The sequence below is a fragment of the Grampus griseus genome, assembly GCF_964374135.1.
Source record: "Grampus griseus genome assembly, chromosome: 12".
Classification (NCBI taxonomy): Eukaryota; Metazoa; Chordata; class Mammalia; order Artiodactyla; family Delphinidae; genus Grampus; species Grampus griseus.
Genome location: NC_139006.1, coordinates 25,107,556 through 25,121,268, shown reverse-complemented (window position 1 = coordinate 25,121,268; position 13,713 = coordinate 25,107,556). Strand labels below are relative to the sequence as shown.

Below are 13,713 nucleotides of genomic sequence, written 5' to 3'. Positions count from 1 at the left end.
ACTTGCTCCCTTACCCCACCCGGCTGTGGGGAGGAACTGGGACCCCCTGCTCCCTGCAGGGAAGCTGAGATGCCAGGCTTGTGGCCTGGGACCCGAGGGGCTGGAATCCTGGGATTGCAAGGACAACCCTGCCTCATCCCCACTGCAGCATCCCATCCCCTTTAGGAGCCTGGCCTGGCTCCCCAGAGCAGGCTCCGGGGTGGGATCCAGGGTCTGAGCTGCAGCTTCCGGACATCCGGCTTCAGGACGTGGGCCCCCTCCCCGAGTCGCGGGCCAAGGGCCAGGAATGTGCTAACTGGGCAAGTAGGGCGCATAGGACACCTGTGGACTTTGAGAGGGGACCCGAGTGAGGCGGGGCGGCAGCGTGGGGCGGGGCCAGGGCGTGGGGAGTGAGCCGCCGCCACCTCCCAGCCACTGCTGCGCTGGCTGCAGACACAGGCAGGCACCATGAAGCTGTCTCTCCTGCCCTGGACCCTGCTGCTGCTGGTGACAGCCCCCGACCCAGGCCCCTGGCCTGCAGCAGGTACACCCCCATGCTGCCCTTTTGTCCCCCGTCTGTCTGTCCATCTGCCCGCTGTAGTCAGACCCGGGGCAGAACTTCCCTGGGCTCAGCCTCTGTCCATCCGTCGGGCCATCTGTGACCATACTAGGGGTGCTAAGAAGAAATTCTGGGGAGCCCAGGGTCAAGGGGCTGCTGGTAGGGATGGGGGTGTCTGGGCCATGCCTACCCTAAGCTTGCTGGGAGCCAGAAGGCGGTGGCGGGCTGGGAGGGAGGTGGCCAGGGTGTGGTGAGCTCTGGAGAGCCCTTGGCCTGCACCTCAAGCGCCGATGGAGGGTGTGTTTGTACATGGAAGAGCCCCCAGCCCCACTGGGCCCCCTGCCTGGCCAGAGGCAGGATTCTGGGTCCTTCTCAAGGTGGGCTGAACCTGAGAAAGTCTAGGGGAAGGCCACGCACTCCAGAGCTGGGACCCTGGCCCCCGGGCTGGGCTGGGCTGGGCTGAGCTGGTATTTGCCAGCTCCCCGGCCTATCTCCCATCTCAGGGAAGCACCAACACCCTCCGTCCACTTATCTCACTTACAGTCATCACTGGGCCTCCTTCCCCACCCCCTCAAGCTATCACAGTCTTGGTCAATACATATTTATTGAGTGCCAGGCCCTGTGCTGGGTGAAGTAGGGCCCGTAGTGGTGGCTCAGGCCCAAGCCTGGCCCTTGACCAGCCCCTTTGGGGAATGGCAGGGAAGGGCCAGATGGGACGTGGGCCTGCACCCCACCCCAGTCTCCACCCTCCAATCTGCACAGCCAGGCCAGCTCCAGGGCGATGGGTGCCCACAGCCCCCCACCAAACCACCCTGTCCCCTCTCCTGGCCTGGCTGGGTCCTCTGCTGGAACTGTCCCTCCTCTCCCCTAAACGAAGGGGAGAACCCCTGGCCTTCTCCCCCTAGGGTGGGGCCGTAACCGGTGAGCCTGCACTGCCCAGCGGAGTGAGATGCGGCAAACTCAGCCTGGGCGCGAGCCCCTAGTGGGCCTCCACTGGGACTCTTAGTAGCCATATCCCAGACCCCAGATCATCCAAGCCAGCGTGGTTCTTCTCCAGGCTGCCGGTCCATTGATGCTTTAGGAGTGGAGACAGGTCCCCGGCCCATGTCAAGGGGTCAGGCATGTGTAGCCATCTGAGGACGCCGTCAGGTACCGGACTTGGTAGCTGAGGGTCAGTCTGCCCAGGGGCTCCTCCCAAAAAGTTTTATGTCTGGACACATTTCCCCAAATCTCCCCTCATTCTAGCCAGTCATTCAGGCCAACTGGACTAAGAGTTACCCCACCCCACGGGCCCTATGGGTTTCCACTGGGTCCACGTGGTGGTCAGTGCAATTCCTGGCCAACTTTCTCCTGGGGATGCTTCTAACAGGCTCGAGGGGGAAAGAGATGTGGGCCCTGTACATGGGGTGGCCAGGCTGGGCACTCAGGGCCCTCTCCTCCAGGTGCCCAGGGGAGCTGCTCCTACCGTTGTGGAGTCCAGGATGGGCCGTGCTCCTGCCACCCGACCTGCTTCGGCCTGGCCAGCTGCTGCTCGGACATTCGGGACTTCTGCCTGGAGATCTTGCCCTACTCGGGCTCCATCATGGGTGGCAAGGATTTTGTGATACAGCATCTCAACTGGTCCAACCCCACTGACAGCGTGATCTGCAGGTGGGAGGCCCGAGGGCTCTGTGCACGCTGGGGCTCAGACCCACTGGCTGGTTGGGTGGGGCCCCCGGGACAGAGGACTGGGACGGCTGGCCAGATGGTTTCCCCAGGGAGGAGGCTGGGAGCCTCAGAGAGGTCAGCCCACGCTGGCCCAGCCTCTCCTGCCTCCTCCACACTCACAGCTTTAAGGAGAGCATCCAGACCCACGGCTTCGTGGACTCCTCGGGACGAGTGCACTGTGTGTCACCCTTGCTCTATGAGACCGGCCGCATCCCCTTCACGATCTCCATGGACAATGGCCGCTCCTTCCCACGCTCAGGCACCTGGCTGGCTGGTGAGACCCAACATGCTGGTCCAGACTGGAGGCACCAGGCCGCACCCTCCCGGGCCCAGGCCCCTCACAGGGACTTTCCATGGCGCTAATCTATGCACACCTGGCCCACCTGCTCTGGGTGAACCTGTCCCTCTGGAGGCCCGCCCGACTCCCTGGGTGCAGGCTCCCCAAGCTCCTTTCCCCACCGCTGGCACCCATGCAGGAGTTCCAGCCCAGAGGGAGTGTGGCTCGGCCAGCCAGGGGAGGGGAGCAGCCAGGTGGAGGACAGAGGCCTGGGCATGGGTGGGGGCAGGGCCCTGCCTCTCCCAGTTCCTGCCCTTTCCTGCCGCCAGGGGGAGAGCATCGCTCCCGAGGGACTGCTGTGCTTTGTCCTTGGGAGGTCCCCACAGCTCTAAGAGCCCCGGGCCTCCTCCCCTGGACCCCCTGGGCCCTGGGCCTTCACTCACCCCTCACCCCCGCCCCCTGCCCCCTGCCCAGTGCACCCCAGTAAAGTGTCAGAGTCCGAAAAGAGCCAGCTGGTGAACGAGACCCGCTGGCAGTACTACGGCACCGCCAGCACCCAGGGTAACCTCACCCTGACCTGGAACACCTTGGCTCTGCCCACAAACTCCATCACCGTAGAGCTATGGGGCTACGAGGAGACAGGTGAGGCCAGCAGAGTAACCCTAGGCTGCCTCTGTGGGGCTTGGTGGGGTCAGGAGTTTGGGGCTTGCAGAGATGGGAGAAAGGGGATTCCAGGTGGGGGGAATCCAGGTGGGGATTTCTAGTGGGAAGAGTGCAGGCAAGAAAGGGGAACTGGCTGGAGCAGCACAGGGAAGCTGGGGAGCCCTGGCTGTTTGGGTACCAGCTCTAGGAGGAGGTGTGGCCATTCTCCGCTCCTGGATACAAGGCTTATCCTGGAAACAGAAAAGGCTTGCTCTGCCCCATCCTCTCTGAGCCCCTGGATGGCTGACTGGCCCTGGGCCTGGCTCCCTCCCCAAACAGGGCAGGGCCTCCTATGGTGGTCATCTGTCTACCCTTCTGTCCATCTACCAGGCTGCTCTGAGCACCAAAGACCGGCACCCCACCCCCCCACCCCATGCCCCGGGGTTCCTCGGACTCGGACAGGCCCGGGGGCTGACAAGGCCTTCTCTCCCCCAGGGAAGCCGTACTCCCGGGAGTGGACGGCAGCGTGGTCATACCTGTACTCCTTGACCACAAGCATCACCAACTCCGGCTCCTTCACCTTCACACCAAAACCTGCACCTCAAGACTACCAGAGGTGGAAAGTGGGTGCCCTTCGCATCGTCAACAGCAAACACCACGCAGGGGAGAAGTAAGGGCCGCCCTGCAGCAGATGGGCTGGGGCCTGTCTGCCTGCTGCCCCCACGCTAGATGGGGAGCCAGGGCCGAGGGCAGGAAGGGTGGTCCCTAGTGTGCATGTGTCCCCATAGGGACGTGCACGCACTCTGGAGCAACGAGCACGCGCTAGCCTGGCACCTGGGCGATGACTTCCGGGCAGACCCTGTGGCCTGGGCCCGAGCTCAGTGCCTGGCCTGGGAGGAGCTGGAGGACCAGCTGCCCAACTTCCTGGAGGAGGTGCCCGACTGCCCCTGCACCCTGGCCCAGGCCCAGGCTGACTCTGGCCGCTTCCAAGTGAGCCACCACCCCAGTCAGGGCCCAGGAGGGAGCGAGGGGACAGGCGGGGCCAGCTGCCCCAACTAGGCACACGGCTGTGCCGTCCAAGGCAGTGCAGGGGGAGGCAGGTAGAGACCTGGGAGGTAAGGCTGGGGTCTGAGGGCCCAGGGCCCCAGAGGGGTTGGCTCCCAGGGAGGGGATGACAGAGCGCAAAGCCAGTGCAGGGGACAGCAACCAGCCGCTCTGCAGGCAGACTACGGCTGTGACATCGAGCACGGCAGCGTGTGCACCTATCACCCAGGGGCTGTGCACTGCGTTCGCTCCGTGCAAGCCAGGTGAGCACGGAGACGGTGGGCAGGGTGCGGGGTGGGGGCTGGGGGCAGGGTGCCAAGGCGGCCCTGACCTGTCTGTGTCCCCAGCCCCCTATATGGCTCAGGCCAGCAGTGCTGCTACACGGCGGCGGGCACACAGCTCCTGACAGCCGACTCCACCAGTGGCAGCACCCCAGACCGTGGCCACGACTGGGGCGCACCCCCATACCGCGTGCCGCCCCGCGTGCCGGGCCTCTCCCACTGGATCTACGACGTCATCAGCTTCTACTATTGCTGCCTCTGGGCGCCTGAGTGCTCCCGCTACATGCAGAGGCGGCCCTCCAGCGACTGCCACAGCTACCAGCCCCCGCGCCTGGGTGGGTGCTGCCTGGGCAGGTGCTGGCCAGGGCGAGGCCCCAGGCAGGGCGGGGCCAGGGCAACCTGCCTGACCCTCCGCTCTCCACAGCCTCCGCTTTCGGGGACCCGCACTTTGTCACCTTCGATGGCACCAACTTCACATTCAACGGACGCGGCGAGTATGTGCTGCTGGAGGCCTCTGGGACTGACCTGAGGTTGCAGGCGCGGGCCCAGACCAGGATGACGCCCGAGGGTGAGGCTGGGCCCTGGGGCTCTGGGTGGCTCAGGGTCATCCCTGGGGAGGGGGAGGCTGAGCCGAGTGGACCCCATTTTGCACCCATCATCCCAGGCTCTCAGGACCGAGGCACAGGGCTGACTGCTGTGGCTGTCCAGGAGGGCAACTCAGATGTGGTAGAGGTCCGGCTGAGGGATGGGGCGGGGGCCCTGCAGGTGCTGCTGAACCAGGAGGTGCTCAGCTTCAAGGAGCAAAGCTGGATGGACCTGAAGGGTGAGTGGGATGGTGGGGGCCCCACTCCCCTGCCCTCCCCACCGGGGCCTCCACACCTCTCTCTGGCCCTGGCAGAAAGCAGGCCGTGTCCAGGGCGCAGATGGGGAGGTGGAGTCAGGGCGTGAGGGCCGACAGGCAACCCCCACGCACGGCCCTGGTATGGGGGCCCCCTTTAGGGCCTGGGCACCTCAGATCCACCACCCGGGGTGGTGGAGTGTCATAGCAGGCTGGACCCTGGGGACACCCTCCCTTGCCCCTGAGCCCATGGGTGCCGGCCCACGCATCCCGGGGCTCTGGGGTCACGGCAAGGTGCCCACAGGGGCGGCCCTGACCCCAGCTCCCCCTGTGTCCAGGCATGTTCCTGTCAGTAGCTGCTGGGGACAGAGTATCAGTCATGCTGTCATCAGGGGCCGGCCTGGAGGTCAGCGTCCAGGGTCCGTTCCTGAGTGTGGCGGTCCTGCTGCCCGATAAGTTCCTGACCCACACACGAGGCCTCCTTGGGACACTCAATGACAACCCCTCAGACGACTTCACCCTGCGCAGCGGCCAGGTCCTGCCCCCCAGTGCCAGTTCCCGAGAACTGTTCCTGTTTGGGGCTGACTGTGAGTGACCACAGGCTGGAGGGGAGGGGGCACCATGCTGGGGGGTGCTCAGTGGAGGTGTGTGTGTGGGAGCCCCCAGGCCTTCCCACCAGCCAGGCCTGCTGCTGTCTCCCTAGGGGCTGTGGAGAACGCCTCCTCCCTGCTCACCTACGACTCCAAGTTCCTCGTGGAAAATTTCCTGCTCCAGCCCAAGCATGACCCCAGTTTCCTGCCCCTCTTCCCCGAGGAGACCACCTCCAGCCCCAGCCAGGAGAGTGAGGCGGCCAAACTGTGTGGGGACAACAATTTCTGCAACTTCGACGTGGCGGCCACCGGGAGCCTGAGCGTGGGCAACGCCACGCTGTTGGTCCACAGGCAGCACCTGCTTCGCGCGCAGAGCCTGCAGCCCGGTGAGGGCGGTGGTGGGTGAGGGCGGCGGACACTGGGTGCTGGGACACGGCCCCCCAGGCTGGTGGCTGTGGTCAGCAGCTCAGGCCTGTCGTCTGTGCCCCACCCCTGCCCCAGTGGTGTCCTGTGGCTGGCTGCCTCCGCCCTCCAACGGGCACAAGGAGGGCATGAGGTACCTGGTGGGCTCCACTGTCCACTTCCACTGCGACAGCGGCTACAGCCTGGCCGGGGCCGAGGCCAGCACCTGCCAGACTGATGGCACCTGGTCCCAGCCCACCCCGACTTGCCAGCGAGGTGAGGATGCCCCGCCCACCTACCGGCCCCTCCCACCAGCTCTCGGCCTGCCCCCAGCATTGCCCCGCCCACGCGCCCGCCCCGCTTACGTGCCCTGCACGTGTGCGCCCACCCACGCCTTACGCCCTGCCGCCTCTCCAGGACGGAGCTACGCGGTGCTGCTGGGCGTCATCTTTGGAGGCCTGGTGGTGGTGGCCCTCGTCGCGCTCGTCTACGTGCTCCTATGCCGCAGGAAGAGCAACACGTGAGACCCCCGCCCTCCCAGACCCCTGTCTGCCCCTCCTAGGCTCTGTGCCCCTCCTAGGCTCTCCTGGCGTCCCGGGGCGTGGGTGGGACCACCGGGCCTGCTCTAGACCCAGCCTCTGTTGCAGGGCCGTCTGGGGTTCGCAACCCTGAGGGAAGCACGCTTGTCCGGCGGCCAAGGGCACACAGGACCTCCCCGGGGCCAAAGACCAGCCTCCCAAACTCCCAAGAACGTGCACCCCAGTACTTGGATCCACAAATCCCTACCACCATACACCTGGGACACGGACACCTGAACCTGAGCTTTTAAAGCCCGGTGCCCTGCTCTGTCACCAAAGACCCGGACCTTGAGCGGTCACTGTGGAGTTCCCGAGGCTCTGTTCCCCACATACCCCTCTTAATTCCCCAGGCCCGAGACTCCGTACCCTTGAATTCTGAGGCCTGTCTCCCGAGCCCTAATACTCCAGCACCTGATATTCAAAGGCCAGTACCAGTACCTCAGATCCCTTGCCCATGATGCTGATTCCCAGTATACTGAGTCGTGGTGCCCCAACAGGGGGCCCCAGGGCCGAGCTGCCTTGATTCCCAGACCCTGGGCCTGGCCTGAGACTGTAGGTGGGTCCAGACTTGGGTGTGGAGAGTCACTCTCTAAGCTCCAGGCTTGTAATTCTAAGTCTCTGGAACATCTCCTGAAACACCCCTCCCTGCCTGTTGGGGGAGAAAACAAGCCTTTGGTGCTCCTTCCCTGGTGTCCTCATGCTCGTGCTGCACCTCGGTTCCGGGGAGTCCCACGGTTGCCCTGTGCGGTCCACAGCACCCAGAGCAACCTGGGTCTGAGGCCTTTGTCCACCGGCAGGTCACCTGGGACCGGTCTCTCCCCAGCCTCTGTCTCTCCATCTGTAAAGTGGGATCTAGAACAATGACCACGTTGTGGCGGGGAGGGGAAGCGTTCTCCATGGGGTGCTACGCTGGGCACTCAAGAGAAGGGACAGGGCTGGGCGGCCCACCCTCCCCCAATGTAGGGAGCAAGCAAGCTGGCAGCCTGGCCCTGGGCCCCCCACCCTGCCCTGTCACAGCCCCAGAGGCAGTCTGGTAATGCGATGCCCAACTGGTCCCGGTCCCTGAGCCCTTTGCCCAGGAGTGTCCAGAAGCTAGTACAGGGCCCAGGCGTCATGCCATCACTGCCCCGTTTGTAGCAAGGGTGCTGAATGGGGGCTGTGGGCAGGCCTGGGCAGGGTAGGATGGGGTCAGATTTGCATCATAGGTGTTAGATGGAGAAAGCACCCGGGAGTGTGGGGTTGGAGGTTGGTGCCCCCTGGCCAGGGCGGGCAGCTCTGCCTGAGAGGAGTGAGGGGCAGGGGGTTGCCCACGAGATCTGGAGCCCTGGTTGGGAGGCTGAGTGAAGCCCCTTCACCGCAGCACCAAGAGTGGCCACGTGGGGGCAGCAGAGGGTAAGAACAGTGGAGGCGGAGGCTACACAGGGACCCAGGCCATCAGGGAGAGCAGTGCAGTTGGGCCAGCAGGCTTGTGGTCACAACCCCGGCCAAGGTTCATGCAGACCCACCTCTTCGTCTCCCTCATCTGGGGGGGTGACCTCGAGTCGTCCCCCAGTCTCAGAGGTTGCATGGGTTACTCAAGGTCGTCCAGCTGGCACTGACCACTTGGATCGGAGGCCAGGCCTCCCTATCTCCTCAGCCTCACCTTTGGCAGAGGGGTGAGCAGGGGCAGCGGCAGATCCCGTCTGCAGGGATTCCTGGAGTGTGCACAGTGGGGCACATTTGAACAGAGCTAAGACGAGATTGGGGGGCTGGGAGTCCTGGGGGTGGTGCTGAGGAGACTCTGGTGGAGGCGGATGGGGTCAGTGCTTCTTGTCCTTCCAGACCCCACCTACCTCCCCCCAACCTCTGGGCTTCCAGCTCAGGACAGGGGGGCTGAGGGCCCACCCTTTGGCCCCTGGGCAGGTACTTTCCTCTCTGCAGATGAGGTAAGGCAGGGCTGGCCTCCCACCAACCTGAGCCCCAGTGCCTCCTTGCCGAGCCAGGCCGGGCCAGGCCCTTGACGGTGGGTGAGGGTCAGGTTCCTGGTCAGAGCAGGAGGGCAGGGGCAGCATCACTGCTCCCAGACTGGCCTCAGAGGTTTGATTGGTCAGAGAGCTTTCCAGGTAGAGGAACAGCCTGGGCAAAGGCTCAGAGGATGGGCAGTGCACTCAGGTCTGAGGAGTAACGTGGAGGGCAGCAGTAGAGGTGCCTCCCCTGCCAGGCTTCATCCTGAAAGTAAAGCATGGCCTCCCTCAGGCCCCCTACCCTACTCTTGTCCCTCTAAGGTAGGCCCTGGAGCTGCCCTGGCAAGAGAAGGGCTACATCGTGGCCCTGGCCCCAGATGTCAGGTCTTCCCAGTGCCAGGGGCCGGCCAGGCTGGGAAGCCCCAACACCTGGCAGGGGTTTTCCCAGGGACCCGTCGGGAGTCTGGGGTGCTGCAGGGCCTGTGTGAGGGCACAAGATCCCAGAGCTGGGCAGAGACTCCCTAGAAACATCAACGGTAGGCACCCTGACCTCAGAGAGGTGGTCTCCCCAAACCACAGCCCCAGGGAGTGACGGCACCAGAACCCAGCGGCCAGCCCCCTGTCCCTTGTACTAGTTGGGATTTTGAGGACAGTAATCCAGGGACTTGGAAATGCAGGTAATGAGAGAGCTGGGAAGTGAAATAGGAGCCAGCGAGGGACAAAGGGTGGGGGAGGCCAAGGAGCCAGGCCAGGTCCCCAAGAAAGAGAACATGCGGCTGTGTGGGGCCCTCACCACAGAGGCAGTTGCCCCATCAACAGAGGCCTCTAGCCTCCCGAGGAGGGGAAGCACCACTTCCCCTCCAGCCTCCCACTTGGGCCTCCTGTTGGCTGAACAGTGGGAAGGGGCTGATGTGGGGGGAAGGGACCGATGTGGGGAGTAGGGACCCCTCTGCCAGGCTGCTTCCTCCCACAAAGCCCCAGGTGACCGAGTCCCTGCCCCGGGCCAGGCCTCTGCTGGGAGACCCCTGTCCCCATGGTCCATGCTGCTCTGGAGGAGGGTGTGATCGGTGTAGTGCATTGTGGGAGCAGGAGGCCAGGTGGGTGCTTCTTGGAGGAGTCTGCTTCCAGCTGAATTTCAGAGGACAGAAGCCATTAGAGAAGTGAGGTCCAGTAGGTACTCTGCAGCCACACAGGCCGGGTGCCCTTCCGAAAGCACTGGACTACATTCCCCAGCACCCTTTGCAGTCGGTGCAGTCATGTGCCTGGTTTCTAGCAGGAGGGGGTGGGGCAGTTCCAGGACTGGTCCTTAACACCTCCACAGGCAACCCCCTGCAGGCCCTTCCCCCTGCTCCCGATGTTGCACAGGTGACTGGAAGCCATGCCAACCTAGGTCCCTAGCATGTGGAAGGATCTCCCCATCCCCACCTGTTCACCCATCCAGTACTGCTTTGGGAACAAAAAATAAACTTCCCTTGTGAGTAAGCCATAGTACATTTTGGGGTCTATGTGTTGCAGCAATTGGTCCCCTGAGCTATACACAACAGGCAGAGATGTGAAAAGATGGCCTTATGTTTTTCATCAGTGTTGAAGATAAATACTATGTGCAAAAGGTTTTAAAAAATTCAGTGGATCTTCCAATGTTCATAGCAGCGTTATTCACGATAGCCAAAAGGTGGAGGCAACTTAAGTGTCCATCAACAGGTGCATGGATAATCATATGTGGTCTGTCTGTACAATGGAATAGTATCGGGTCATAAAAAGGAAGGATATTCTGACCACTGCTACAACATGGATGAACCTTGAGGACATTATACTGAGTGAAATAAGCCAGACACAAAAGGACAAATACAGCATGATTCCATTTACATGAGGTCCCTAGAGCAAATTCATAGAGACAGAGGGTAGAATAGAGGTTGCCAGGGGCTGTGGAGGGGAAATGGGGAGCTGTTGTTTTTGGCAAGTTCCCTGACCAGGGATTGAACCCGGGCCGTGGCAGTGAAAGCACCAAATTCTAACTACCAGACCACCAGGGAACTCCTGGGAGCTGTCAATTAATGGGGACAATTTCAGTTTGGGAACATGAAAAGGTCGAGAGGGGTGGTGGTGATGGTTGTGCAACCATGTGAATGTACTTAATGCCACTGTGCTGGACCCTTAGAAATGGTTAAGACGGTAAAGTTTTTGTTATTTGTTTTATTTTTTTAATTTATTTATATGTTTTTGCCTGCGTTGGGTGTTCATTGCTGCACACGGGCTTTCTGTAGTTGCGGCGAGCGGGAGCTACTCTTCATTGTGGTGCGCGGGCCTCTCATTGCGGTGGCTTCTCTTGTTATGGAGCACGGGCTCTAGGCACGTGGGCTTCAGTAGTTGTGGCACATGGGCTTAGTAGTTGTGGCACGCAGGCTGTAGAGCACAGGCTCAGTAGTTGTGGCGCATGGGCTTAGTTGCTCCACAGCATGTGGGATCTTCCCAGACCAGGGCTCGAACCCGTGTCCCCTGCATTGGCAGGCAGATTCTTAACCACTGACCCACCAGGGGAGTCCTGTGTTATTTGTATTTTACTACAATTAGAAAATTTTAAAACTCAAACAGAGGAATTTACTTAGTCATTCCCCAGGTGGTGGACAGTCTTGCTTCTTCAAATGCTGTTGTGCTTGGTAAGTAAGTTCAGGTTCACCTGTAGGGGAAATTCACACAAGATGATGGGCTGGGGTTTTTGTTTTTGTTTTTTTAATTTATTTATATTATTTATTTTTGGCTGTGTTGAGTCTTTGTTGCTGCACCCTGGCTTTCTCTAGTTGTGGCGAGCCAGGGCTTCTCATTGCGGTGGCTTCTCTGGTTGTGGAGCATGGGCTCTAGACACACGGGCTCAGTAGTTGTGGCTCACGGACTCTAGAGCGCAGGCTCAGTGGTTGTGGCGCATGGGCCTAGTTGCTCCACGGCATGTGGGATCTTCCCAGACCAGGGCTTGAACCCGTGTCCCCTGCATTGGCTGGCAGATTCCTAACCACTGCGCCACCGGGGAAGTCTGATGGGCTGGTTAAACGACACATTTGTTTTCCTCCTAGAGTTGTACCCGCTGACACTCACCACCAACCTACGCGATTGCCAGGCCCCCTACACCCTCATCAGCGTAAGGAGCCTTCAGATTTTTTGCTCTTTGTCAGTTAGTGAAACACACTGTGGGGCCTCCGTCAGGCTGACCGGCATTCCCAGAATTCCCTTCCCAATGTGTTTTGGGTTAGGACCACAAGAGAGATTCCTGTGCAGGATTGGGAGGGCGGAAGGGAATTGGCAACCTCTTTTGTAAGTCACACTCCTTGTGGCGCGCCTGCTGACCCAGCTCATCAAGCACCAGCGGAATCCAGGCAACTACTCCACCTCCTCCCAGTCCACCCTCAGTCCATTCTCCTGGGTCAGGTGTGTGACAAAGCAGTCCAGCTGCTACAAGAAACCTTCGTCGCCCTTGGCAACAAGAAGGGATGTGGGCTTCAGGCCATCCTCGTGGGCTCCAGTCAGCTCTGGATCCTCCCTCCACTTTCCATGCATCTTCCCTCCTGACTCTGCCTCATGGACCTCAGGCTGCAGCATCCCATGGGAGACAGTAGCCTTACAGGGACCCCTTGCCCAGTTCCCATGGTGTGGGCCCTGCTTCTTTGATGGAACTCTGCTAAATAAAGTATAAGTGTAAGCAAGAGAGTGCACTACTCAGGGTACAGCTTGTGAGCATGCCCAGTGAACCACCACTCTGGTCACCCCTAACATTTTCTCTATCAGACACTGTCCTCTCCCTCCTCCTCAGGTCAACCACCAATTTCTCACCCCATAGGCGAGTTCTGCCTGGTTTGTCCTTCACACAGGTGGAATCCTAGAGTTTTTCTGAGTATTATTTCAGCTAATGAATTTGTTTATCCATTTCCCTGTTGAGGCGCTTTGGGGTGGTTTTCAGTTTGGAGCTATAATGGCTAGTGCTGTAAACATTCTTGTATGTGTCTTTTTTTTTTTTTTTTTTTTGCGGTACGCGGGCCTCTCACTGCTGTGGCCTCTCCCGTTGCGGAGCACAGGCTCCGGACGCGCAGGCTCACAGGCCATGGCTCACGGGCCCAGCCGCTCCGTGGCATGTGGGATCTTCCCGGACCGGGGCACGAACCCGTGTCCCCTGCATCGGCAGGCGGACTCTCTGCGCCACCAGGGAAGCCCGTATGTGTCTTTTGATGCACAGATGTGTTACCGAACCAAACGTGGGTCTGCTCGCCTTCATGCAGTAAAGCCAATCTACTGACACCAAGTTGTGCTGAAGGAAAGTGCAGCGTTTATTGCAAGACCAAGCAAGGAGTCTAGGTAGCTAATGCTCAGAAGGCCCGAACTCCCTGACGGCTTTCAGGAAAAGGTTTTATTTTATTATTAATTCATTTATTTATTTGGCTGCACCAGGTTTTCGTTGCAGTTTGCCAGCTCCTTAGTTGCAGCACGTGGACTCCTTAATTGTGGCATGCAGACTCTTAGTTACAGCATGCATGTGGGATCTAGTTCCCTGACCAGGGATTGAACCTGGGTCCCCTGCATTGGGAGTGTGGATTCTTATCCACTGCGCCACCAGGGAAGTCCCTCAGGGAAAGGTTTTAAAGACAGGGTGAGGGAGGGAGGTTTCAGGGTGCGTGGTCAGGTCGTGGACATTTTTCTCATGGGTTGGTGGTGAGGTAATTGGGAGTCAACATCGTCATCCTTCTGGTTCCAACTGGTCTGGGGTCTATGTGCTAGTGGGCAGCATGCAGTTAACTTCTTCCACCTGGTGGGGGTTTTAGTATCTGCAAAATGGCTCAAAGGACATAGCTCAGAATATTATTTGTAGCCCTTGAGGAGTAACTGAAGG

At 60.7% G+C, this 13,713-nt stretch overlaps 1 protein-coding gene across 1 annotated transcript; it reads left to right on the top strand.

Moving 5' to 3' along the window:
* Nucleotides 1–447: 447 nt before the first annotated feature.
* Nucleotides 448–7,396, top strand: SUSD2 (sushi domain containing 2; the record flags this gene model as incomplete). Its single annotated transcript, XM_082668420.1, has 15 exons — nt 448–523; nt 1,981–2,188; nt 2,368–2,519; nt 2,997–3,164; nt 3,660–3,834; nt 3,953–4,154; nt 4,386–4,471; nt 4,556–4,824; nt 4,914–5,057; nt 5,154–5,312; nt 5,666–5,914; nt 6,031–6,303; nt 6,419–6,595; nt 6,737–6,839; nt 6,967–7,396. 15 exons carry the CDS (start codon nt 448–450, stop codon nt 6,989–6,991), a joined length of 2,466 nt encoding a protein of 821 aa, XP_082524546.1. The 3' UTR covers nt 6,992–7,396.
* Nucleotides 7,397–13,713: the final 6,317 nt, after the last annotated feature.